A 24,845-nucleotide genomic window follows, 5' to 3' on the forward strand; every position below is an offset into this window, starting at 1 on the left:
GAAGTTGTGAGGCCATCTTGAAGACAGGTGCAATTAGATCCAGTGAGAAATGATGGCACCTCATCCCAGGGTATTTGAGAAGGGCCTGCAGAGACTGAAGAGAAGCAGCCAGTTTGGAGACGTGTCATTACAGGACTTTAAGACTGATTGGAACATTTGATGGAGGAGAGGAAGGCCCCAAGGATGACTCCAAGGAGCCAGACTCCTTGGCTCATTTGCAGGCTTCTGCCCTGTGTTTCACGAGTTTATAAGCTCACGATCACAGTTTAATACTCCAATTACCAAATTTCTGTTGTTGTCTGATGACTTTCAACATCTAATAATTTTAGGTCTTTGATGGCTTAAGTATCTTCAAATACTTATTAGCGGTAGGAGAAAATGAAGGAAATCAAATTATTTCAAACATTTTTTAAATTTGCTGTCCTCTTATGAGAAATGGAATACTATATAAATGGAAGTATGTTGCTCAGCATTCCTTTTGAATTCCTTTTGCTCTGCATGCCTTAGAGCACCATGCCCTGAGTCACTGGGTCGTGGCAGAACTGATTATGAGATACAGTTCACACCAGGGTTGGGAGTGGGGTGGACATGCCAAACAGATGAAAAAATAATACCTACCCTGAGAAACATTCAATCAAGATGAGAATTTGGAACATAAATGGCCAAAAATATTGACAAAATAGCCTGTCAATCTCATGAAATTTTTCTTTACTTTGATTAATCATTTTGCTCAGATATACTTGTGAAGTATAAAATAGACACTTACCTAGATATCTTTTCCTGTGAGACAGTGACCCACTTAGAAATGAAGATCTACATATAATCTTTTAAAGGTTGGCAGTTTTCAACTCCTAGTCCAAACAATTTCCACTCTAAAATTGATTTTGATCTTTAACTCACTTCTAAACAACGTAAGTATTAGAGGAGGAATGGGGAAGAGGGACATCATTATATTCCATAATTTTTTTGTTGGAATTAAATACGGATTTTTTTAGGTGTACTTTACAAAATATCTTGATATGCGATGGGAAGAGGTGATTAAGCAATTATTGGAAATACTGCAGGTCTGACACAAATGCATTAATGCTATTATGAATATCGTGATTATATTATATGAATATGTTATAATGCTATTACATATGTCCTAACATGAAATAAAAATCTGAAGCTAATTCAGATTTTAGTTTTATTCGTGACAGCATTTTCCTTAACCAAAGATTAGAAAATTTGATAGAAAACATTTTTTTCTTCTTTATTTTTTCTGAGGAAGATTCACCCAGAGCTAACATCTGTTGCCAATCTTCCTCTTTTTTTTGATTTAGGAAGATTTGTCCTGGGCTAACATCTGTGCCAATCCTTCTCTATTTTTTATATGTGGGTTGCTGCCACAGCTTGGCTGCTGAGTGGCATAGGTCGGTGCCCGGGATCTGAACCCATGAACCAGAGTTGCCAAAGTGGACTGCACTGAGCTAAACCACTAGGCCATGGGTCTGGCCCCAGAAAACATTTTTTAATCTAAATGAAAAGAGGAAGAAAGTAAAATAAATTCTATGGAGGGATGTGCGTTTGCACTTAAAGAGTTTAACAAGTTTGATGCATGCATTTTAGCAAAGGAAAATGAGAGAAGTCAGCTTCTGCTAGTTAGAACAAAGGCTGGCATTGTGAGATTTACTTTTCTGGCATTTATAGTCTATTGCCCTGAAATACTTGATAAGCTCACTTAAATTGGGAGGTCAGAAAATCAGAAAAAATATGAAGATGGTAGAAATGTTGAGATCACAGGGCCCAAGGAGTTGACGTGTTTTCATCACTTCATTTTCTCTTTTCATTCGGGGAAGTAACGTGTACATTTGTACTTATCTGTTGTTCAAAGCATTTTGTAATTAATGCTTTGGACAAATCTTACTAGGCAGGTAGGATGCAAATGCAAAACTTAAGAATCAGAAAAGTAAAAAGCTTATTAAAATTAGATAACTCACAATGGAGGGGCCAGTATTAGAAGGATCTGTGTTCAGGTTCCCTATTAAATCTATTCCAGAATTGTATTGATAGTGACTGCAACTACCATGTGCTGGATAATAAGGTTTAGTCTATCCTATCTCATTTGATACTTAACACCACCCTAAGAGGTGGGTGCTTCTGTCCCTATTACATTGCAAGAAACAGAAGTGAAGGAGCTGATACAACTTAAGTTTGGGGAGGGGTCATCATTTTTCCTTTTTAAGATGTATAGGCTCTGAGGGACTACTTAAGATTTCTTGTTTGTATTTCGGTTAACTGAAGTCCACGTTTTATAGAGCGCTGTGGGAATCACTCTCAATTGTTCTTTAGGTCACTTTACCAAAGCTTGCATTGGGACATATCCATATAATAGCAGTTGAGGAAAAGAAGATGCCTAATCAGACAGCACAGTATGAGAATAATACGTTAAAATACAACAAGCGTGGACCAATTTTAGTATGTCTCAGTTATATTAAGCATTAGGCTGTCTGATGGATTTTAATCCATTTGATGCCATTCTCTTCATTCTGGATGAGTTTTATTCTTGTTTTTGTTCTTATAATGTTAATTGTTATCACTATATTTAATACAGAAAAGGAACTTGTAGCAGAGTCAGTAGCATTCATCTCCAAGCTTCTATCATCTCCAAGAAGTTTCAAAATTATATATTCTTGGCTTGGGGAGGGTGCTATAATAAAAAAAGGGCAGACAAAGCCAAACAAAGAAAAACAACTTTACAAACAACAGAAATTAGTTTAATGACATACAGCCTCGCTTATTAGTAAAGGGTCTAACAAGTTTGACGCATGAAATTCAGCCACAGAAAAGACAAGAAACAGCCTCTGCTAGCCAGAACAAAGGTTGACATTGTGAGAGTTCAGCGGCATAATATACAGGCTTCAAATAAGAGTTCTGGCCAGTGGGACATAAAGGACGTGCTTCATTAGCTATCATAGTGCATACCTCTCAGGCTTGTACCACGGGGCAGCATGCAGCAAGGGCATGGGCGCAAAGAATGAGCCATTCACTCAGGTTTCATAATCTTGCTCTGTTTCAGCCTCCTGGGTTGACAGCTTTCAAGTTAAGCATGGAAGGCTCTGAAGAAACAGTCTTACATTCTTCAGTGATAGAGTTTGTTTTTGGAAAATGCCTATCTAAAATAAGGAGATAAAGTAAGTTGAGGCTGTGAGCTCAATTTATTACATTAGATGTCTTTCCGGAGCATAGTGATATTTTTATGATTGCTTTGAACACTTCAATAAAATAGTTCTACAAAGATCGGTCTCAAATGAAATTATTTGCAATTTCTATGTCATTCAACCCTATGCAATCATATGAATATTCATTTTACAGGGAAAGCTTACTTTGTATGTAGAAAAATTACAGTAGAATGCTTTGCAAAGATATTGAGTAAAAGAAAAATAATTCTATGTAATAGATTTCAGGACAACTACTATAAATTCCAATCTTTTTCCCAATCATCCAGAGCCACAGAACTCTGTCCCGCCTGGAAAACACAAAAGTATGTAACTCAAATTCAAATTAATGGCAACATTTTTGAATTCATTTCATACATCCTCTGTGCTTTGAAGAGAAATAAATTATAATTTGGTTCCGATTTATATTAATTTCCTAGATACGAAGATCAGTTTTAAATAGTATTGCCCGAAGGCTCAGGGTCTTAACTGTGTAATATTGCATAAAGTTGCTGAGAACCGTTCTGAACTTGAACTATAATGAAGAGGGAATAAATAAGGCTAGAAAACCTATCCATCATGTTACTATCATAGAATTTTCAAGACAAAATAGCCAAAGAGACCATACAATTCAAATTCATATTTAACATTATTTGTTGTGAAGAATATCACCATCGATGCACCTAAATATATTGGAAATATCTATTTCTAAAATACATGAGTAATTTATGATCTACACTGGTTCAGGATTTTACCAAATACTCAGAAGGAGTAGTAGGAAGTCATTGCTTAATGCCTAAAAGCATTAAAAATCCCAAAATACTACACCAATCAAGATATCGTAAAAGAACTGTTTAAAATGAAAATTTCAAATTTTACCTATTTTCCAATAAGAACACTAATTTCTTTCTTAAAACACTAGATGTGAGCAAATACTCTGTAGGCTGGCCAGTCAAGTTTATGATAGTGTCAGAGAAGATCACTTGCATTCACAAGGCTCCCCGCGGGCCTTCATCTGAGACAAAAGTGCTTCTTAATTAACAAAGTCAAAATTGCTAGAATGTAGCTCCAGGTACACCTATAAAGCAGTTTATCTTCAGTCCCTATATTTGACAATTCTATTTTTCTCCCTTAGCAAATCACTAGCAGTTTTATACTAAAAGCCTATCCCAGAGGCAGGCTGTCTAACTAGCCTTTAATTTGGTTTTCATATAAACCACATACTATAGGTTGAATTGTATCCCCCCAAATTCTTATATGGAAGTCCTAACCTCCAGTACCTCTGAATGTGACTTTTTTTGGAGACATGGTCTTTAGAGAGATAATCAAGTTAAAATGAGGTTGTTAGGATGAGATACCAATATTGGGCATCAATACGGCTGGTGTCTTTATGAAAAGCTGAAATTTGGACAAAGAGACACCAGATAGGGAGAACCTCATATGAACATGGGGATGGCCATCCAAAGTCAAGGAGAGAGGCCCAGAACATATCGTTCCCTCATAGACCTCAGAAGGAACCAACTCTACCAATGCTTTGATTTCGGACTCCTATCTTCCAGACTGTGAGATAATTTCTGTTTTTTTAAGCCACTCAGTTTGTGATGCTTTATTACAGCAACTCTAGCAAATTAACACATCACACACACACACACACACACACACACACACACACACACACAATGATCCACACATCTCTGATAATTTCCTTTAAAAAAAGATAACTGAGATTATGCTTCTTTTTCTTCATTCTAAAAAATATGTTGGTTAAAATTGTGACATTTGGAACACCCAGACTCCAACTGAGTTGCTAATTTATATTATGCCAGTGATGTATAAAACACTTTGTCTGTTTAGAAAAAATTCAGATAAATATCACATATTTAGAAATTATTTAAAAATAAAAACCCACTACATTTGCAGGATTGAATTTTATTCAAACTCAAGTTTTTAAAACACGATTTCTACGTAAAGTGAATAATACTCTGGCAATATTGAAAGGACATAGATGACAGATTTATTTGAAGTCTTTAATTGGAGAGTTTATTCTCTATTAATTTATGAATTTCCTCAACTGTTTATCCATTTATCTATCTCCCAGAGTTTTGCTATAATAGCATTTTATAGGACAATTTTGTGTCACACATATCATTTTGATTTTTTGTTTTTCTAAGTTCAAAAACATTTCTAAACTATGAGAAGTTTTACATTCATTTACAAATTTGTAAAGACAAAGGTAAATGTCCAATTTTTAACATGGGTAAGATTACTAACCTCACCACTACCTCACAGTGTGGTGGAGGTATTAGATAAAGAAAATAGATAAGAGAAAGCAATCAGAGGAATAAGAATTAGGAAGGAAGGGGCTATCTTAACTTGTAGATAATGTGACTATATATCTGGAAAACCACAGGGCAAAATCAATGAGAAAACTCTTACAGACCGTGTTACTGGTAGGTTGAGGGAGTGGCCATAAGGGATATACAAGGGAACTCTGTATACTGATTTTGGTGGTTGTTACATGTATTAAAATTCATAGCTGTATGGCAAAAGAAAGAAACAAGTCCATTTAAAAATTAATAACCTTAATAAAATAAAAAGCTACTCTAGGCAATAAAAATTTACTCACCTAGCCGGCTATAAAACAAAAATACAGAAACCTGTAGCATTCTAGCAAACAAATAATAACCAGATAGAAGATATAGTAGAAGAAACTACTTGCTTTACAACCACTAAAACAAAAGTGTATAAAACAAAATACATAAACTTAAAAAGAAACGGACAGAACCTAAATGAGGAAAACCACCCAAAAGATCCCAAAGTACACTTGAATGCATAGAAAAATACATTACTGGATAGGAAGAACTGTTTAAAAAAAGTTCCCAATGATTATAAATTTAGTGCATTCCAATAAAATACCGTTATGTACTTTACTGTTATCCTGGAACAAGACAAGTTGGTTATAAAGCTCATTTGGAAAAATAACAAATAAGAACATCCACGCAATTCTTGAAAATGAAGGTGAGGGGTCAGGCCCTATGAGATGTTAAAACATATTACAGAGCCTATTAAAACAGCATGGTATTGGTATGTGACTAGAAAGACAGACCAATGTACTAGAGTTGAAATTCCAGAAAAAGAAACAAACCTCAGTGCAGTGCATGTGGGAATTTATGAAAAAGCATCTAGAGACAGGGGGGTAACAAAGAACAGTTTAGTAAGTATTGTTGGGATCAGTGGATGGCCATATGGAAAAATGTAAAATTAGAATCATTCTCCATATTGTAGTAGAGAAGGAACTATAAAAGGATCAGAGTTTTTTTTTTTTAAAGATTGGCACCTGGGCTAACAACTGTTGCCAATCTTTTTTTTTTCTTTTTCTGCTTTTATCTCCCCAACCCCCCCCGTACACAGTTGTATATCTTAGTTGCACGTCCTTCTAGCTGTGGGATGTGGGACGCCACCTCTACCTGGCCTGACGAGCAGTGCTATGTCTGCACCCAGGATCCGAACCCTGGGCCGTCTCAGCGGAGCGCGTGAACTTAACCACTCGGCCACGGAGCCGGCCCCAGGATCAGAGTTTTAAAGCAAGGGAATAACAAGAATCACAAGCACTGTAAGAAAACACGGGTGAGTTTATTTATAACAGGGGAGTAGAGGAAATTATTCCAAACGTGACTAAGAATCCAAGAGCAATAAGAATAAAGATTGATAAGTTTGATATATGAAATAAAAAAATTAAACTTTTGCATGGCAAAAACCAGCATAAGCAAATAAAAAGACAAACTGGGAAAATCATTTGGAACTTATGTCACAGACAAATGGATACTATTTCCAAAATCAAAGAGCTTTTAAGTGCAGTTAAGACTTGAGAAGAATAAAACTAAAATTCTATGTAAAAATAGGTGAAAGAAATGAATAGACATTATACATAAAAAGAAACGTAAATGTTTAGCGAAATAAGCCACACAGAGAAAGACAAATATTGCATGATTTCACTCATATATGGAAGATTACAAATACTTGGATAAAGAGAACAGATTACCAGAGTAGAAGGGACAAAGGGGCACACATGTATGGTGATGGATAAAAATTAAACTACTGGGGATGAGCGCGATGAAGTGTATTCAGGAATTGATAAACAATAATGTACACCTGAAACTACACAATGTTATAGACCATTATAATCTCAATAAAATTACTTAAAAAAAGAGAAATGTAAATGACCCTATACACATGAAGTGGTGTTCAGTCTCACTCAAAATGAGAAGAATTCAACTTAAAATCACAATGAGATACCATTTCTCATCCATTAGATTCACAAAAATCCGTAAATTCGAGTACACATCTTGTCAGCCGGGATCTTGGGAACAGGCACTCTCATACATCGCTGGGAGGAACGCAAAATGTAGACCCCCTTTAGAGGGGAATTTGGAAACGTGAAAAAAAAAAAAAAGCTACACGTGCCTTTATCCTTTGATCCACTAATCTCACTCCTAGAAATAATCCTGGAGATCTATCTCCACAAATACAAAGAAAAATTTGATTTCTTATAAAAGCAAAATGCTCACCAAAATGTGGGGATAACTGTGGTACATTTCCATGATGGAATACTGTGCAGTGGTACAGAGAAATGAGGAAGATGTCTATATGCTGATATGAAGTGATATCCAGGATGTATTTTTAATGAAAAAAAAAGTGTAAAGCAATGTGTAGAGTATGCTGAATATTTGTTTTTGTAAGAAAGGAGACACAAATGTTTATTGATTTATAATTTCAAAAAGAAAATTAGAAGGATAAACAATTTTAAAATAACGATTTTCTATAGGACACATAATGGTAGATACAGAGAAGAAAGCTAAACTGCTCTGCCTTTTCCTTCTTTTCTTTGTTGTTTTTTAAATTGTTCACACTTTGGAAGCGCAGTGGGTTAAAGAGCCTTGAGCACTCTATCAGCCAAATGCAGCCAAGGGACCTTGATTCAAACACTGCAACTTGCAAAAAGGCATTTTTGAGATAATCAGAGAAATTCAAATACAGAATAATTAGTAGAGGACATTAAGGAATTATCACATTTTAGATGTGATAATCACATCTTTACAAAGGCCCTCTCTTCTAGAGATATAAGCTGAAGTATTTATGGATAAAAGTATCATATCTTGATTTTTTTATCTTGAATCAGGGGACAAAAAGTGAGGAGGGGGTGTTTGTGTCTCAAAAGCCTTAAAACTGTACCTACATCTTGACCTGTCAATTACAATTTCCAGAATTTATCCAGTATGTATAGCTATGAATGTGTATAAGTTTCTCCTAATAATTTTTAGAAGCAAAAAACTGGAAATAACTCCTGTCTCAATAATTCAACTAGTTAAATAAATTCAATAGTGTAATACAGCCTTTAAGATTATGTTGAGAAAGTATTTTTATAAATTGAATGGAAAAGTGTTCCTATTATTACTAACTGAAGAAAATAGTTCATAAAACCATAATTAAACATAATCTAGATTTTATTAGCAAAAATTATTCAAGGAAAAACATACAATGTTTTATAAGTGTTTATGGTAGAATCTTTTGGGAAGTCAGAATTCAGGTAACTTTTACTTAAAATCAGTATTTGTGGTTTGTCTTTATCTTTTAAAGTATTTACGATAAATGTATAATACCTTTGCAAAACAATAGCCATTAAAGTAAAAAGCAGCTCTTCATAAGGCAATTAATCAATTTCAGAAAAATTATAAAACTGAAGACACATAGGAAAAAATGGAAAGATTGAGATATTTGCGAAGTGGAAACATTTCACAGAAATGAAGAACAACCACTGCCCTGTATTGAAATCATTTTTTACCATGAGTGATGTTAAGATTCTTGCCTTCACAAAAAATGGTTTCTCACAGTGAGATTCCTGACATATCCATCTTAGCCCCTTAGGAGTAGAAATAATATTTCATTTTGCTTGATGCACAGAACCAAGTACAGTGTTGTGAAGTTTATGTAAAGGGTAGAATGTTTTTTAAGGATCTGTCAACTTAATTTCCCATATTCATAAACTAGATTCTTTCCTGCTACCCTGTATACCACAATGGCTCCAGGAAGAGATACAGGCCAAACACCTCCTTGGCAAGGAGGTGAATTGCTTGTCAGACAGGAAGAAGCTAAAGGCATGCTCTTCTTCCTCCAAGGAAAGAGAAATGAGAGAGAAAGGGAGTCGCACAGGAAGTCTAATTTGTTTTCAGTTCCTGTCTCCAGGTTTAAGCCCCATATCTGCAAAGCATATTTGATTGTTGAGGAAAGGCTAGAAGAAGAGCTTTTGCCCCGCTCCCTGTTGAGAACTATGAGGGAAGATACAGTGACAGCAGGAAAATAACAGTAGCACCATAGCACGGTTAGGCCAGGGGCATCTGATTTGTCTCCTTCCCTTCCATCCTGTCCCACCCCCACCCCAGGCAGCCTTCAGCCACAACATGCTCTATAAAGGACCCTGGCGACCCCATCAGCGCCTAAGAGATGCCAAGATGCTTGAGATTGCTGGAGGAAGAGTTTGCCAGAGGAAGTCTGAAAGATAGTGAAGCGGCAAGGGCTATAGGCTGTGCTGGGTGCTGGAGCACATCCGCCATTTTCTCTGCCACTTCTCAGCATGTTTTTGAAAGAAACAGAGCCAGCCTCCAGGAGGGAGCCAAAGTACCACTGGGTGTCATGACCTAGGCACCATACCCAGGAAAGGTTGTGACAAGTTCCACTAGCCTTGGATTTTGTTAGGACCCTGGAAAGAACCTGACTAACTGTGACTTGGTGGAAAACAGCACACACCCACGGACCACCTGCACTATGCGCTGGAGACCAGCTAAAGGATCAGCACAAAGTTAGGGCCCCGTATGCTGAATGTCCCAAAGGTAAAGTTTGCCCCTCTAGGAAGATACCATCCTGGGAGGAAGGAATAGCTCTGTTATGGAGCTAAATTTAGCATTGACTAAATATTTGTCAAAATGAGACTGACATAGGACTGTCTGGGATATCATTAATCATCAAGTTAATGGTTTTGCATAGCTACCAAAATGGGTGAGAACTTGTAAGGAAGATTACATTAATAACAGGAAAAAAAAGTGCACCATTTTCTTTGCACATTTGAGTGTTCATTGGATAATATGTTTTAGTCTTGGTTAATTAATTTTAGTTTTAGATAATTAGTTTTGGTTTTGCAAAAAAAACTGCTCCAAGGTTCATAGACATTTGCTAAATACAGAATAAGTAATTATGTAACAAAGTTATCGAGACACTGAAATATTGCTGTGCATTTTCTGGGAAGGCTATAAATATTTCCTCTGTCAATCCCTTGGGGTTTTTTTCCTGATAAAAACAATAAAATGTTTAAAATGTCATACTATATTTTTTTCCTGCAAATCTTGATTAAATCTGCTTTCAGTATGGTAAGTAGGAATGATTTGTATCGACTGTTACAGGATAAAAAGATTTTAGATAAGATAGAAAGTTGCTACTCTCCACTCCCGTTTCCCTTTTCTGCATTCCTGAGGTTTTTCCCTCTCACTTGAAGCATTCAATTAAAAAAAAAATTAGTGTAAGACATTACACTTGTTCACAGTTCTCTTAATCTCTCTTAACAATATGAAATACAGATTTTGCCAGTACTGCTAATAGAATGGTCTGTTTTTTTCATATATATATCACTGATAATTCTCATATACAAGGAAGAGAGTAAGCAAATATTTTTATTTCATGTATAGCCAGGATAACAAGAGTGTGGATTTTAAGTAGAGTCACCTTTAAACTTTATTCTGTGATAGAGTTAGAGTTGAAGGTAAAGAGTACAAGGTTTATACAAACTGATAGTTTCTATGTTTAAAATCCAATTTTGACTTCTGTCTTCATGAATCTCGGTTTATGATGATATAGTACTGTTGAGCTATTTTACTCCCTTAGGTAACACAATGTTAGGGTGCTGAACAGTTTACTGGGTCATGCTGGTTATTACAAAGCAATTGGTTAATTACAGGATATTTCCCCAAATTTATCTGCTTACAGGGTAAAGTTATCTTTTTTTTTAAATTTAGCATATTAGAACATATGAATATAAAGTATAGCTCCCTTGCTGAATGTTTTGGGGCAAAATGTGCATTATATTGAATTACCCATAAATATTCAGAGAAAGGGGGAGGTTTATGAAATAAAAATTAAGAATGAAAATCTTGAGCCTTTCAGACATGGAAATTACTTGGAGCTATCTACAAGTTATCTGCTACCTCTTTTTAAAGGCTAATATTATATAATAAAATATAATTTGGGTTGTATAAATGAAGTTGGAATCTCTTTATCTTCAATATGAAGCTGGCTCATATTTGAGAGACGCTTTTTGAAGATTTCAGACTTTTGACTCTTTGCCAAAGTGGACATTTTTGAAACAACATTAAATATATCTGGCTAGACTTGAATAACAGCGTGCGCGCACACACACACACACACACACACACACACAGAAGGAATTGAGCGAGAGAGCCTGTTCTCTTGAAATTATCTCAGATACTCACTAAGACCTAGACTCAGATATTTATTAAGATGTAGAAAAAGCCCATCTCCAGAGATAACATTTTATAATTTCTGAGAATAGTTACTGATAAAACTCTAGCATGTTTTTTCAAAGGCTGTTTTAAAAGGGTATGTCATGAGTAACAATCTAAATTGGGGAGTCCACAAAGAAAAAAGATTGGAGTTCCTTGAGCTGATCGTACTTATTCCAGAAAATCCACTGGACCTGTGTGAGGTGATATTTATTTCTATTTCCATAGTCAATCAACGCATTACTCAACAGGGATTTCTCAAACATCTTCTATGTAACTGCTGAATGCTGGGCACCCGTGACATGGTTTCTGCCTTCACGGAGTTTTTGATCTAGTGTGGCTATGTGGGGGTCATTATCAAATATTCCTACAAACACATAGTTGCAAACTGTGAAAGGAAGGATGTAAAGTGCTGGGGGCGGGAGTGGGAATGAAGCCCTTCTTGAGGAAATGGGACTTGAAGGAGGAGCAGTAATTAATCATATAAAGAAGGACAGGCGTTCGCATGCCAATCCAAGGGGAGCTGCTTGAACCAAAAACCTGCGGAACAGTGATTTGGGAAAACTGCAAGGTCATCCCAATGCTGGAGCACAGAAAATTGTGCAGAATGAGGCTGGAGAAAGGTGTCATGCAGGAGTCGTTAGGATGGCTTCAGCACTTTGATTTTTATCCTAAGTCATGGCGTACAAATAGGTGTTCTCCTGGCTATATGAGTGACAGACAGACATGTTTCTGCTTGTGCCTTTTGGCCAGCAGGGTTGTTGTTCTTAATTTGGATACATTTAGGGGGGGCATGCATTCTCGTATACACACGTATATTTGTTTGACCCCTGAGAAAAGGGAGTTTGCAACCTTTTCTCAGGTTTTAGTTTTTTAAGTTTTGCACTAATCAACAACAGCCAGAGAGCGAACGGAGAAGCCGTCCCTGCAAACCCGGCGTGAACTGCGCAGGCGGAATCGGCGTTGAGGGAGGTGGGGGAAAGGGTGAGGTGCGGCGCAGCGACCTACTGCGCATGACCACCCCGCGTTGCCAAGGCAACGGGAAGGCGTATCCCGGAAGAGGAGCCTGGCTCAGCTGCCGGCTCAGGCCTGACTAGTTCCTGAAGCGATCTTGACCAGAGCAAAGCAGATATGGAGCCGAGTCTGATGTAATGTGTTGGCTATCTGCCTAGGAGCCCAGGGATTCAGAAGGGCAAGGGAAATTGGCCCAAGCGGACATCAGGGCTATGGCCGACCTTTGTAACGAGACCTTCAAGTCCTTTACTGACGAGGTACAGAGATCTGGTTCATTCAGCTTTTCTGAAAGACTGCAACCCTGGCCCCATGCCTCTGGGAGCAAACCTGAGAGTGGAAAGCCCACTACATACTTGGAATATCGAGACAAGCAATCTGAGCTTTCGGAGTACAAAAATTATGAAGAGAAGTTCAGTAGAAAATGGATCAACCATCTCAAGGGCAAAGAAACTAACTCTGAACAGTACCAACCAGACACTAAACTTCAAACAGAAATCACTCGGGCATCCGAGGGAGAATTGAATGCCCTGCAGTCTTTTTGCACCATTAAGATAAACCTGATCCATCGTAGAGCGAACTCTAAGGAGAAAAAGAGCAGCAGACATAAAAAGCTGCAGTTTACGTTGGATGCAGAGCCTTCAGAGAGAGATGTCTTAAACTGTACTGTCCCTGATGAGCTTTTGAACAGAGTCTATTTAAAAAACATGAGGACAATAGCAAAACAGGTGGCGACAGCTAAGCAACACATTTCTTCTCAGTGTCCTAGTTGTAACAGAAAAAGAGCAGAACTGGCTCAATCTGCCTTCCTGAAACGAAAGAAAACTTTACTGGAGTCACTTCTACTCCAAGAGAAGATAGATGAACATCTTCATACTAAAGACTTTCTGACCCTTATTGGAGAAGTGCATCAAGGCCTTCCCAGGCTGTCAGATGACCCCAGAAAAATCTGGAAAAGACTGAGTGAGAAAAGTCAGATCGGATACTCCGGTTTTTGAAAGGTCAGAGAGAGAGCAAGAGATGTAGCAAAGTGGAGATAATGTTTGTCACTCACTTTTTCGCTACCGTTTCTCAAACTACTGACTCTAACCAAACTGGAGATGGTATTTATTCATGATAATGTGTAATATGGATAGCTGTTTCTGTTGTGTATTTGAATAATTATCATCATTTCTACAGGCACTTTGGAAACTAACAAGACTTTACTATGCTTCCTTCACAGATTTGAGGACTAAAAACTTTCCATCCAATATATTTTTCAGATTTGAGGGGGCAAGATTGTACTTGGAATAGTGACAAAGTTTTTATAACAATCCAGGAGAGAGATGATGGTATTTTGGACTAGGGTTTTGACAGTATAGACAGAAGTAAGAGATACTTAGTAAGAAATAATTGACAGTCTTTGGTGAAGAAATAGATAGGGGGATTTAATAAAAGGTAAATTTTAAGAACGTTACTAAGTGCCCTTGGATGAATGATGATTTCATTAAGGTAGGAACATTGGAAGAGAATCATCTTTGATAGGAGTGATTAAGCGGGGGGGTTATTTGGACACGGTTAGCTTGAGGTATATTTGAGACATCCACATTGAGAGGTTAAGGAAACATTTGGTTATTTGTGCTTGCAGTCTAGAGGAATTTCTAGCCTAGAGATTTGAAATAAAAGGGTGAGGGTCAGGAATCATTGGCATCTAGTTGGAAATTGAGGTCATAGATGTGGTGAGCTCTTCTGGAAGGGAGTATAGTGAGAAGAGGGGAAGGGCTATGACTAACTCCTGAGAAGTTCAATGGCTGGATAGAGGAGAATAAGCCGGCAAAGGATGTTGAGAAGAAATTATCACAGAAGGATAAAGGAAACCAGGAATGTTTAGTGTCATAGAGCCCGAGGAAAGAGACTGTTTCAAGGAGGATGGGTTATCTAAGCATGAAAATGCAGCAGAAAGTTCACATGAAGTGACTTAGTCGTGTGTCCGCCTCTGTTGACCTGAGCAACAACCACTTCACTTATAGAAAGTGGGCATGTAAAGTGGATTGAGGAATAAATGTAAGGGAAGGAAATGAAGAATATTATTATAGGCTATTACTTTGAAAGTTTAGCTGTGGAGACGGGAAGCTGGAAATAGATGTAGAATTAAGAGAAGAATGCTTGGACAAATTATCTAAAAAGCCATTTTGGTCATAAAGATTTTATGAAACGTCTCTTGTTCATCTTACTTTCCATTCTGATGAAACAATATTATCCCCGGAAGAATACCATGGTATTTGGAAATACATTTATTGGGAAAAATGTCAGGTGGCATTCTGAGAAATTATATTTATTATTTACTTTCTCTATAAAAATATAAATCCTAGAATAAGTGACAGTACGTAGAGGTCATTTTTCTACTTGTATAACACCTAAGCTATCACAATCAAAAAGGCATTTGTTTGTAAAACTCACTACAAAACAGTGACTGTATCTATTCCAGTATTACTCTGAGTTTAGACCTTTATTTATGTGTAAAAATACTCTTTTTTTCCTGTAAAATTTAGCATATATCCCCTTAGTAAGTCATTTCTAAATGAAATGGAAAATAAATCATTATCATTTTCATAGTAACTCTTTATTTGAAATCTGCATTACTTCATGCTTTATCTTTGGCATCTCAGTATATTCGCATTTCACATAATCAAAATTCTGAATAATTTCCCATTTAGAATTTTCCCATTAAAGGTCAAAATCCACTTCTTTAGTCAACTAAGCTAGAACTCTTAGAGTCATCTTTTGTTCCTCCTTTTTTTATTAACTCAATCCCCAAGCTAATTATTTTTCTGTAAGACCCTTAGATCATTCTTCAGTATCTTCTAGCCCTGATTTCTCATTTCCATCTTATTACTACTTTCCTCATCATCTCAGCCCTCCTACTCCTAATTTCTCTCCTTCTGAGTCCGTTCTCCATACAGTTGTCAGAATTATTTTTCTAACATGCAAATCTGTTCAAGTAATTCCCTTGATTAAAAAAACAAACAAACCAAAAAACCCTAAATGGTTTGTCAGTGCTATGGAAATAGTTCACATTAATTAATGCCACATAGAGGTTCTTTAATATCTCGCCTAAATTTACCTGTTTAAGCTCATCTCCTGGTCTCTCCCCTCTGTATTTAAGCCTGTCTAGAAGAATTGCAATTCCCTGAGCCCTCTTGTTCTTTGTGCCACTATGGTTTACGAGTACACGTTTGTTTTGTTCAAATTCTCTTAATTGTCGATTCCAGCTGGTGTATTCTTCTTCTTCTTTTTTTTGGTTTAGTTTTTATATTTTATTATGGTAAATACGTAGTATATTTAGATGGTTCAAAAATCACAGGGCTGTTAAAAGGTTTAGCATGCAAAGTCTCCCTTCCACCCAGTTACCCTCCCACTTGCTTCTATGTTGGCCCTGCCAGACCTCTACCCTGCCAGGCTTAACTCTTTACTTGCTGGATCATGGGGCAATCAGGAATCCAGGGGTAAGAGCAGAGGTAGAGGGAATTCAGGAAATTGGGGAGTGGCCACTTACCAACCAGGACAGAGAATTTCTATATTTTAACCAGGAGAACCTGATTAGTGTGTGTGGGCTGAATATTCATGTTACCTATAAGTAGCCATTTATATTAGTTTCGTATATATTCTTCCAGTGTTTCTTTATGCAAATACAGACACCAAAGATAATTTACTATGTATGTTCTTCTGCACCTTGGTTTGGTTTTTTTTCCTATTTTTTCTTGTGATTATCTCTCTGTCTCTCTCTGTGTGTATAAATATATATATATATATAAAATATAATATAACATAAAATTTGCCTTTTTAACCGTGGCTAATTGTACCATTCAATGGCACTACTTACATTTACAATGTTGTGCATCTGTCACCACTATTTCCAAAATTTTTCATCACCCCAAACAGAAACTCTGGACCCCTTAAGCTGTAACTCTCCATTCTCCCCTCCCTTCAGTCCCTGGTAACTGCTAATGTTCTTTCCATCTCTATGAATTTGCTTATTCTAGATACCTTTAGATATTTCTAGATAGATAAGTGGAATCATAATATTTGTTCTTTTGTGTTTGGCTTATTTTAATACATAGTGTTTTCAAATTTCATCATCCATGTTCTAGCAGAATTTCATTTATTTTTATGGCCGAATAATATACCATTGTATGTACATACATGAGATGTATGTTTGTTTATTTATCTACTGATGAACAGTTGGCTTGTTTCCACTTTGGGGTTGTTGTGAATAATACTGCTATGAACGTTGTTATACAAGTACCTGTGTGAACACTCGTTTTCAATCTTTTGGGTCTATACTTAAGGGTAGAATTGCTGGATCACATGGTAATTTTACATGTAGCTTTTCGAGAAATGGCCTAGTTGCTTCCACAGCAGTTATGGCACTTTACGTTTCCACCAACAACATACAGAGGTTCCAGTGCTTCCACATCCTTGCTAACACTTATTCTCCATTTTTACAAATTATAAGCATTCTAATAGGTGTAAAGTTGTATTCCATTTTGCTTTGGATTTGCATTTGACTAATGTTGAGCATCTTTTCATGTGATCATTGGCCATTTGTGTATCTCATTTAGAGAAATGTCTCTTCAAAGTCCTTTGCCCATTTGTAAAATTCGGTTGTTCTGACTATTTTTTGAGTTGCAGGAGTTATTTATGTATTCTGGAAATGAAACTCTTATCGGATATATGAGTTGCAAATATATTCGCCCATTCCGTGAATTTTTCCATTCTCGTGATAGTGTCCATTGGTGCACAAAAGCTTTTAATTTTAGTAAAGTCAAATTTGTATATTTTTTCTTTTGTTGTTTGTGCTTTTGGTGTCATATTTAAGAAACTATCACCAAATGTAGGCCCATATAGATTTATCCCTATGTTTTCTTCTAAGAGTTCTATAGTCTTAGGTCTTATGTTTAGGTATTTAATCCATTTTGAGTTAATTTTTTTGTTTATGGTGTGACATAAGGTTTCACTTTTTGCATGTCAGTGTCATTTTTCCAGCACCATTCTTGAAGAGACTGGTCTTTCTCTCCATTCGGTAATCTTGGCACCCTTGTAAAAATCAGTTTATCATAAATGTGAGGGTTTATTTCCAGACACTAAATTCTGTTTCATTGATCTATATGTCTGCCTTTATGCCAGTACCACACTGTTTTGATTACTGTGCTTTGTAACTAGTTTTGAAACCAGTAAGTGTGAGTTCTCCATCTCTGTTGTTGTTTTTCAAGATTGTTCTGGTTATTCATGGTCCCTTGAGAGTCCGTATGAATTTGAGGATGAGTTTTTCCATTCTGCAAAAAACGTCATTGGAATTTTAATAGGGATTGCAGTGAATCTCTGTATTGTTTCTTAACAATATTAAGTCTTTCAATCCCTGCGCAAGGAATATCTTTTCATTTATTTAGGTCTTCTTTAATTTCTTTCCACAGTGTTTTGTAGTTTTCAGTCGTGTGCTTTGTTTGTTGCATTTATTTCTAAGTATTTTATTCCCTTGTTTGGTTTGTAAATAGATTTTTTTTTCCAATCCAGTTTCATCTTGGATGTTCATTGCTATTGCATAGAAATACAACTAATTTTTGCATGTTGATTTTGTATCCGAAAATTTGCTAAATTTGTTTGTTTGATCTAATAGTTTTTTAAAACATATTCTTTAGGGTTTTCTAACTATAAGATTACGTCATCTGCAAACAGAGGTAATTTTACTTCTTCCTTCTAATTTGGATATGTTTTTTTTTTTTCTTTGCCTGATTTCCCTGTCTTATAATGAATAGAAGTGGCGAAAGCAGGCATCCTTGTCTTGTTCCTGGTCTTAGGAGAAGAGCTTTCAGTTTTTCACTATTGAATACGATCGTTGTCGGTTTTTCATATAAGGCTTTTTTCATGTTGAGGAAGTTCCCTTCTATTCTTAACTTATTGAATGTTTTCTATCATAAAAGGATGTTGGATTTTGTCAAAGGATTTTTCTGTATCAGTTGAGATGATCATGTGGTTTGGTGTACTCTTTTAACCCAGCCTAAAACCTCACCTTCTTTGCACTCATCTCCTAATCCTTAAATACGGACTAATCACGATTAAAGGCTGGAGCCTGTGTGCTCCTAAAGTATTCATGTAAATCCGTATTATAACACTTCTGTCTTCCTTAACATGTTTTTCTTTCTTACTTGATTGTGAGCAACTCAGGGGTAGAGACTCTTTCTTACAATCACATCTATGGTGCTTAGCACAGTACCTCTCATATGATGGTGCTCAATGGAAGTTTCATGGGTGAAAACATAAGTTCATCCAAGCAATGAGATTTAATATGTGTTTTGCACCAAAATAATAATCTGCTAGCCTACTCTTTTCTGTCAATATTTACCCTTCTGTGGCTGTTTCCTGTAATTTTTCTCACTTTTCTCTCCATGGATTGGATTTCATTTTATCATATATGTACATATGTTTTCTCAGTGGCAAATTAGTGGATTTTTTCTCTCTTTTTTTGTGAGGAAGATTGGCCCTGAGCTAACATCCGTTGGCAATCTTCGTCTTTTTGCTTGAGGAAAATTGTCACTGAGCTAACGTCTGTGCCAATATTCCTCTGTTTTGTGTGGGATGTTGCCACAGCATGGCTTAATGAGCAGCGCTAGGTCTGCACCCAGGATCCGAACCGGCAAACCCTGGACTGCGGAAGCAAAGCTCACAAACTTAACCACCACGACACTGGGCTGGCCCCTGGAACATTTTTTGTAAGACATCTTTCCAGAAAGTATGCAACTAATTAATATAGTATTCATTTAAAAGAATTAATATAAAATATATTTCTCTGGAGTATGCATTTTGAGATAGGAAAAAACTCATCTGAAGTGTTAATTTTAAAGCTAATTCATGACTGTCTGCAATTTTGAAATAGGGTAAAAATTCTTGATGCTAAAACTTGCAGATCACTTTTGTGTTGCCTCTGAATAAATTCAAAAGGAATGAATATCCTTTCTTGAAACTCGTTATACCTGCACCCAGGGGATTCCAGTGCAGCTGGAAAGGAAAGTGCGTGAGATCAGATGTTAAGAAATTACATATCCCAATGCACTAAAAATGTATCCTGCAACTTGGTACAAGATTATATGAAATATAAATTTATATAATTATAATATACAAATTCCATAAATAGGCTTCTATTTTGTTTATGTTTTGTCACCTAAATTTTTTAATAAAAAGAAAATTTCTGCACCCAGAAGCAAATCTATACATTTAACAAGCAGTAATAGTGAAATCCTTGAAACAGAAGTAAGTAATGTGCCAGACTGAGAGAAAAGAAAGTTCAGTCCTGAACATCTGAGTCATTCAAATTCCAGTCTCAGAACTGTTTAGGAATGTTTGGGACACCCAACTCAGAATACCTCCAATTTTAAACATGTTAGTTTATTTCATGATGGTGCCTAATATAGTAACTTAGTTGTTTCTGCAGCAACATGGCTTAACAGGTTGTAAAGAAATCAGAATTGTGGCTTTATGTGGGTGTAGACTTTCCCCCAATTTTGTCCGGAATTGACAGATAAAAAGTACATAGCCAAATAGTTAATTTGAGAAACAGAAAAGGAAAAGATAGCTGAACTTCTGTTCTCAGTTGATAATACCCTTTGCAATAGAGACTTCAGAAATTTTCCAATTTGCAGTCAAAATTGCAAAGTTCTATCAGAGTGGCTCAAATAATCCTAAAGCCTAGTTTTGATGAGCGACTGTTTGTGAGGTATTAATCGAGGTTGAGGAGAAAGTATGTTGTGGTCATCCCACTCAAAATTTGCTTTGGATGTCAAGACTGATGACCCCACACAACACCTGAGAGGGTATGAAAAGGTTTATTACTCATATAGTGAGGGCTCTGGGGAGCATAGGGCAGACTCCCAAGGAGATCTGAAAGTGGCTTGAGAGAGAGAAAGGGAGACTGGTTTGGTCTTTATTGTGATTAGGGAGCACAGCTGAGGTGAAGACTCCCACCTGTGGGCTGGGGCTCGCTTGCATGGTTTGAACTTCCTTCCAGGACTGAAAAAGGGAGCCCCTGGGCTTTCTTATCAGCTGGCCCAACTGTGGGGCAGAAGGGCAGGGCTTGAAAGTTTTTGACTGTCAAACATCAAAAATGGAATCAGATTATTTATTATAATTCACCCCTGATGTTTGACTGATAAAGGAAATACATCATGTTTCATTTAATTAAATTTTCTTAAGTATGCCATGATGGTGTTCTATGAGGCTTGTAGCCTGAGACTGGCCAAGGCGGTGAGAGTTCCACTGAACACCTTGTTCAAGAGCCCAACATTGTGTATTTTTAGAAGTGAAATGGTCGCTCAACAATATCTGGAACTCCCAAGTGGATAGTGTGGTTTTAATGTGCACAGAGATATGTTTAACCCTGATTTGTATTTTGGCTATCCATTTGGCAAGAGATTCCCAGAGTCATTTTCCCCAAAGAGGGAAACTTTGGATGAGTAATGGCTGTTGCTACCGTTGGCGGAGCCCATTGGCAATGGTCCAGCAGTCTGTACAAATGCACAGATGGAGTCACTTGTTGGCCAGGGTAAGATGACTGCCTAAAGTTTGGGTAATTTTGTTGACCATTGATTGGATCCCATTCTTTATCAAGGACGTCTGGATTAAGGAATGAGAAGCGGAAGGTCTCCAGTAAGCTCCATCATGTACAGTTTTGATGCTGTCTATAAAGTGTACACTCCCATTGCTCTTCACTCCTTTGATCCCAAAGGGCTCCCCAGGTAGCCAAGGCGCTGAGAGGGGTGACCTCCTCTAGCATCTTGTCAACTGGTCAGGGACTGAGGGCAGAAGAAGCCACTCTCTCTTGTAGGTGGGATACTCCAGAGGACCCAGACTTAGTTCTGTCCTGTAGGTGACATTTTTGTCTTAGCAAGGAGGCTTTGGTGGCTGTGCTGAGCTTGTATAGGGCTGCCTTGTGACCCACAGAAAGGCATAGAGCTTCACAGGCTTGGAGCCTCTAAGAACCTCTGTTTCCAGAAGAGCTCAGTGTGCAGTCAGCAGTTGCCACTCTAATGGTGTATAGGGTGGAGCTGAGGAAGGGCAGTTTCTCACACCAGAAATCCATGGGCAACTTATGGTGACCAAGGGTGGTCCAGAGATTTCAGGAGATAGGAGAGGAAACTGCTAAAGCTTCTACAGTGATGAATGATTCTCTAGGGAAGGGAGAGGGGACACTAATGAGAGCGACTGTTGTATTGCAATTTGGACAGATTCTACAGGCCCTTGTTGTACAGGGCCCCAATTCAAGAGGGGCCAGTTTGTGAATAACAGCATAAATAGGCTTAAGTAAAATTTGTAAATGAGGAATACGTTGCCTCCAGATCCCCAAAAGGCCTAAAAGATGTTGGGCTTGTTTTACCATTGTGGGTGCAGAGAGGGTCAATTGCTTCTTCTTGACAGTGTTAGAGATTCAGAAGCCAACAGCTCGCCAAATCACGTTCAGGAATTTAACTGGGGTTGCAGGGCCTTGTACTATGAGTAGAGAAACGGCAAACTTCTTTTTTGAGTTTTCCCTCTTGTTCCTCATCTTTTTTGTTTTTAGCTTGGTCTTCCTATCTAAAAAGAGACATTTTATTTCATGCAATTGGGAGTACACACATCAAAGTCACCTAGAAAATATTTTAATACATTAAAAAAATAAAATAAAAACTTTGTGTGTGTGTGTGAGAGAGAGAGAGAGAAAGGAAGTAGGACAGATACACAAAGTTCTAGTCTCATACAGTCCCTGGGAGAGAAAAGTTTAAGGAAAAAAAAACCCATTCACTCTTCCTGGAGAATAAATTACTCTCTTAAATGCAGGAATATTCCTGTAGCCTCTGAAGTTTATCTCACAGAGCTCTAGGGCAGCACATTTTCCAAAAGTCAGGATACAGTAATATACACCCCTGGAGAGATTTTCTCCTATAATGAGGTGGCGATGAGATAAAACCAAAACAAAACAGAAGAAACGTTTCTACAGCCACTCTCTTCAAGACACCACCATAAATAAGATATTTAGTATTTTCATTTCACAGTATTGGCCACACAGATAAACTTGTTAACTCTTTAGCAAAATATTGATTCTTTAGGGAAAAAAAGAAGTGAGAAATATTGCATCCTTCTGTTAGAGTCAGTGGCTCTGAGTTTGGTTGGTTCCTTTGGGACAGGAGACTGCACTCAATGTATGTATGGTAAAAATTGGGTTAAGCGTCCTTGACTTTGTCAGCAGGTCCTCAGTGACCAGTCACCCAAGGAGCTTGTCCTTAGAAGGGCTGATTGACTGATTGGATGAACATACACTGAGGGGATGCTGGCCAGTGATCATGGTGATTTCCTGGATCCAGGAGCTGCTGTTTATCTGTGAGTTGGCTGAACTACTGCTGTCCTGGTTGGCCTGTGGTCTGAGTGATCTGTTGGGTGTTGGTGGAAAGTGTCTGAGTGCCTCTACCAGCTAAGACAGCAGATTTGTGGAATGTGTGGGGTCCTTCCCATGTCAATACTCTTCTACTGCATCAGCTGCATAGTCTGTGCAGGGCCGCCCTGGGCTTGCTGGGCTTGGTCCTGTGGCTAGATCTGGACAAGGTGATCTGCTGATCTGATCCATCCCACAGCTTGCCAAGTATGGGCTGGCCCCACTGAGGCCACATTATGAGGACATGCCTAAGCTGGATGGTGCTCTTTGGAGTTGGTGGTCTGCTGGTCTTCCTACTGGTCCTGGTCCTGGACAGTAGTGGGCTGCTGAACTGGGGTGAAATAGTACTGGATGGGCTCAGCAGGAGGCACACTGATGCACCTGGTCCTGACGCCCTGGCAATTTTGATGATCTCTTGGAACAGCATCATTGAGAAAGTTCAACTGATCATATTTTGTAATTGCCAAGGCAGTATCCTTCATCTGTAGACTTTGACACTTGATTTCCTCTGGGATAAAATCTGGGCCTCCTTAGCAAAGAGCGCAGGAGCTTCTCATTGGTCTTCTCCAAATCTTCAAACAGGTATCTTTTGTCATTACCTGTACCAGGTATCTTTCATTGTTAAATTCTGGACTTCTTCCCTGGCCCAGGAGCAGCATTATGGACCTTGCTGGGCATCACTGCTTCTGGAACCACAAACTCCTCCTTCTGTCAAGGAGTCCAGGGAAGCTGATGAGTGACCCTGAAAATTCTGACGTGTTGGACAATGTGGAGGCCGGTCAGGCAGAGGGAGGGGACAAAACAAGGTTGAGGCAAAACCAAGGTGGCAGGTGGACAATCTCTTTTATCTCTTCTTGTATAACTCTGCTCTCAGCACAGATTTTCCTTCATTTCTCAAAGCAAAAGAGTTTCTCACCTCTGCTTTCGGGACACATTTAGTTGCTATTCTCCGACTTCTTCTTATTATTCAAATTTCATCCCAAATAATATCAACTCAGAGATCTTCTGGATCACCCTATATAAATTAATGTTTCCTTCCCATCAGTTATGGCCCACCTGATGTCCATGGTTATTTCCTTCAATGGGTTTATAAATCATCTTATTTGATGTTTAATTTTTAGATTGTCTCTCTCATTTCTTTTTACGCTACTGGAATTTCCTTGAAACTAGGGTCGTATATGAATTCTTTGGATCATTGCGCTAATTTGAGACAATGAAAACAGATGGCAAAATAGCACGATATGACCTGCAAGCAGGCAGAAGTCATGCTTTATAAGGATCCCCAGTGAGAGAATTGTGATTGCTGCAGGTATCTGTATCTTGCCTTAGCTGGGGTACAGAGACAAGTCCATTGAATTGAGATGTGGAATCTTCCCAAGGGCGGCTTTGGCTCAAGGACTCTCCATCGCTTTGAAACGTTGTTGGAAGTGTGCACAGACCAAGACTCTTCCCAGCCAATCCTCCTTCCTCCTCTTACTCCTTGCAGAGGTTTCAAAACTGCATTGCGGTCCGAAGGTTTTTCTCACCTTCTATTGCTCTCCCTCTCCTGATAAATCCCTTGTGCCTCCAATCCCATGTTAGCTCCTGCTTCATAATGGACGCAAACTAATGCAATACTCTGTATAAAATAAT

At 37.8% G+C, this 24,845-nt stretch overlaps 2 protein-coding genes across 2 annotated transcripts in view; one reads left to right on the forward strand and one right to left on the reverse strand.

Annotated features, from left to right (window-relative positions):
• DLC1 (DLC1 Rho GTPase activating protein) overlaps positions 1 to 24,845 on the reverse strand; it is a 479,654-nt gene that overhangs the window by 435,707 nt on the left and 19,102 nt on the right. The gene's annotated exons all lie outside the window — the stretch shown is intronic.
• C28H8orf48 (chromosome 28 C8orf48 homolog) lies at positions 9,274 to 14,042 on the forward strand. Its single transcript, XM_070598142.1, is given in 4 exon segments — positions 9,274 to 9,540; positions 12,937 to 13,767; positions 13,769 to 13,823; positions 13,826 to 14,042. Coding segments are annotated over 4 exon segments (1,230 nt in total). The 3' UTR covers positions 13,903 to 14,042.

Source organism: Equus przewalskii, chromosome 28 (genome assembly GCF_037783145.1).
Source record: "Equus przewalskii isolate Varuska chromosome 28, EquPr2, whole genome shotgun sequence".
NCBI classification, from domain to species: domain Eukaryota; kingdom Metazoa; phylum Chordata; class Mammalia; order Perissodactyla; family Equidae; genus Equus; species Equus przewalskii.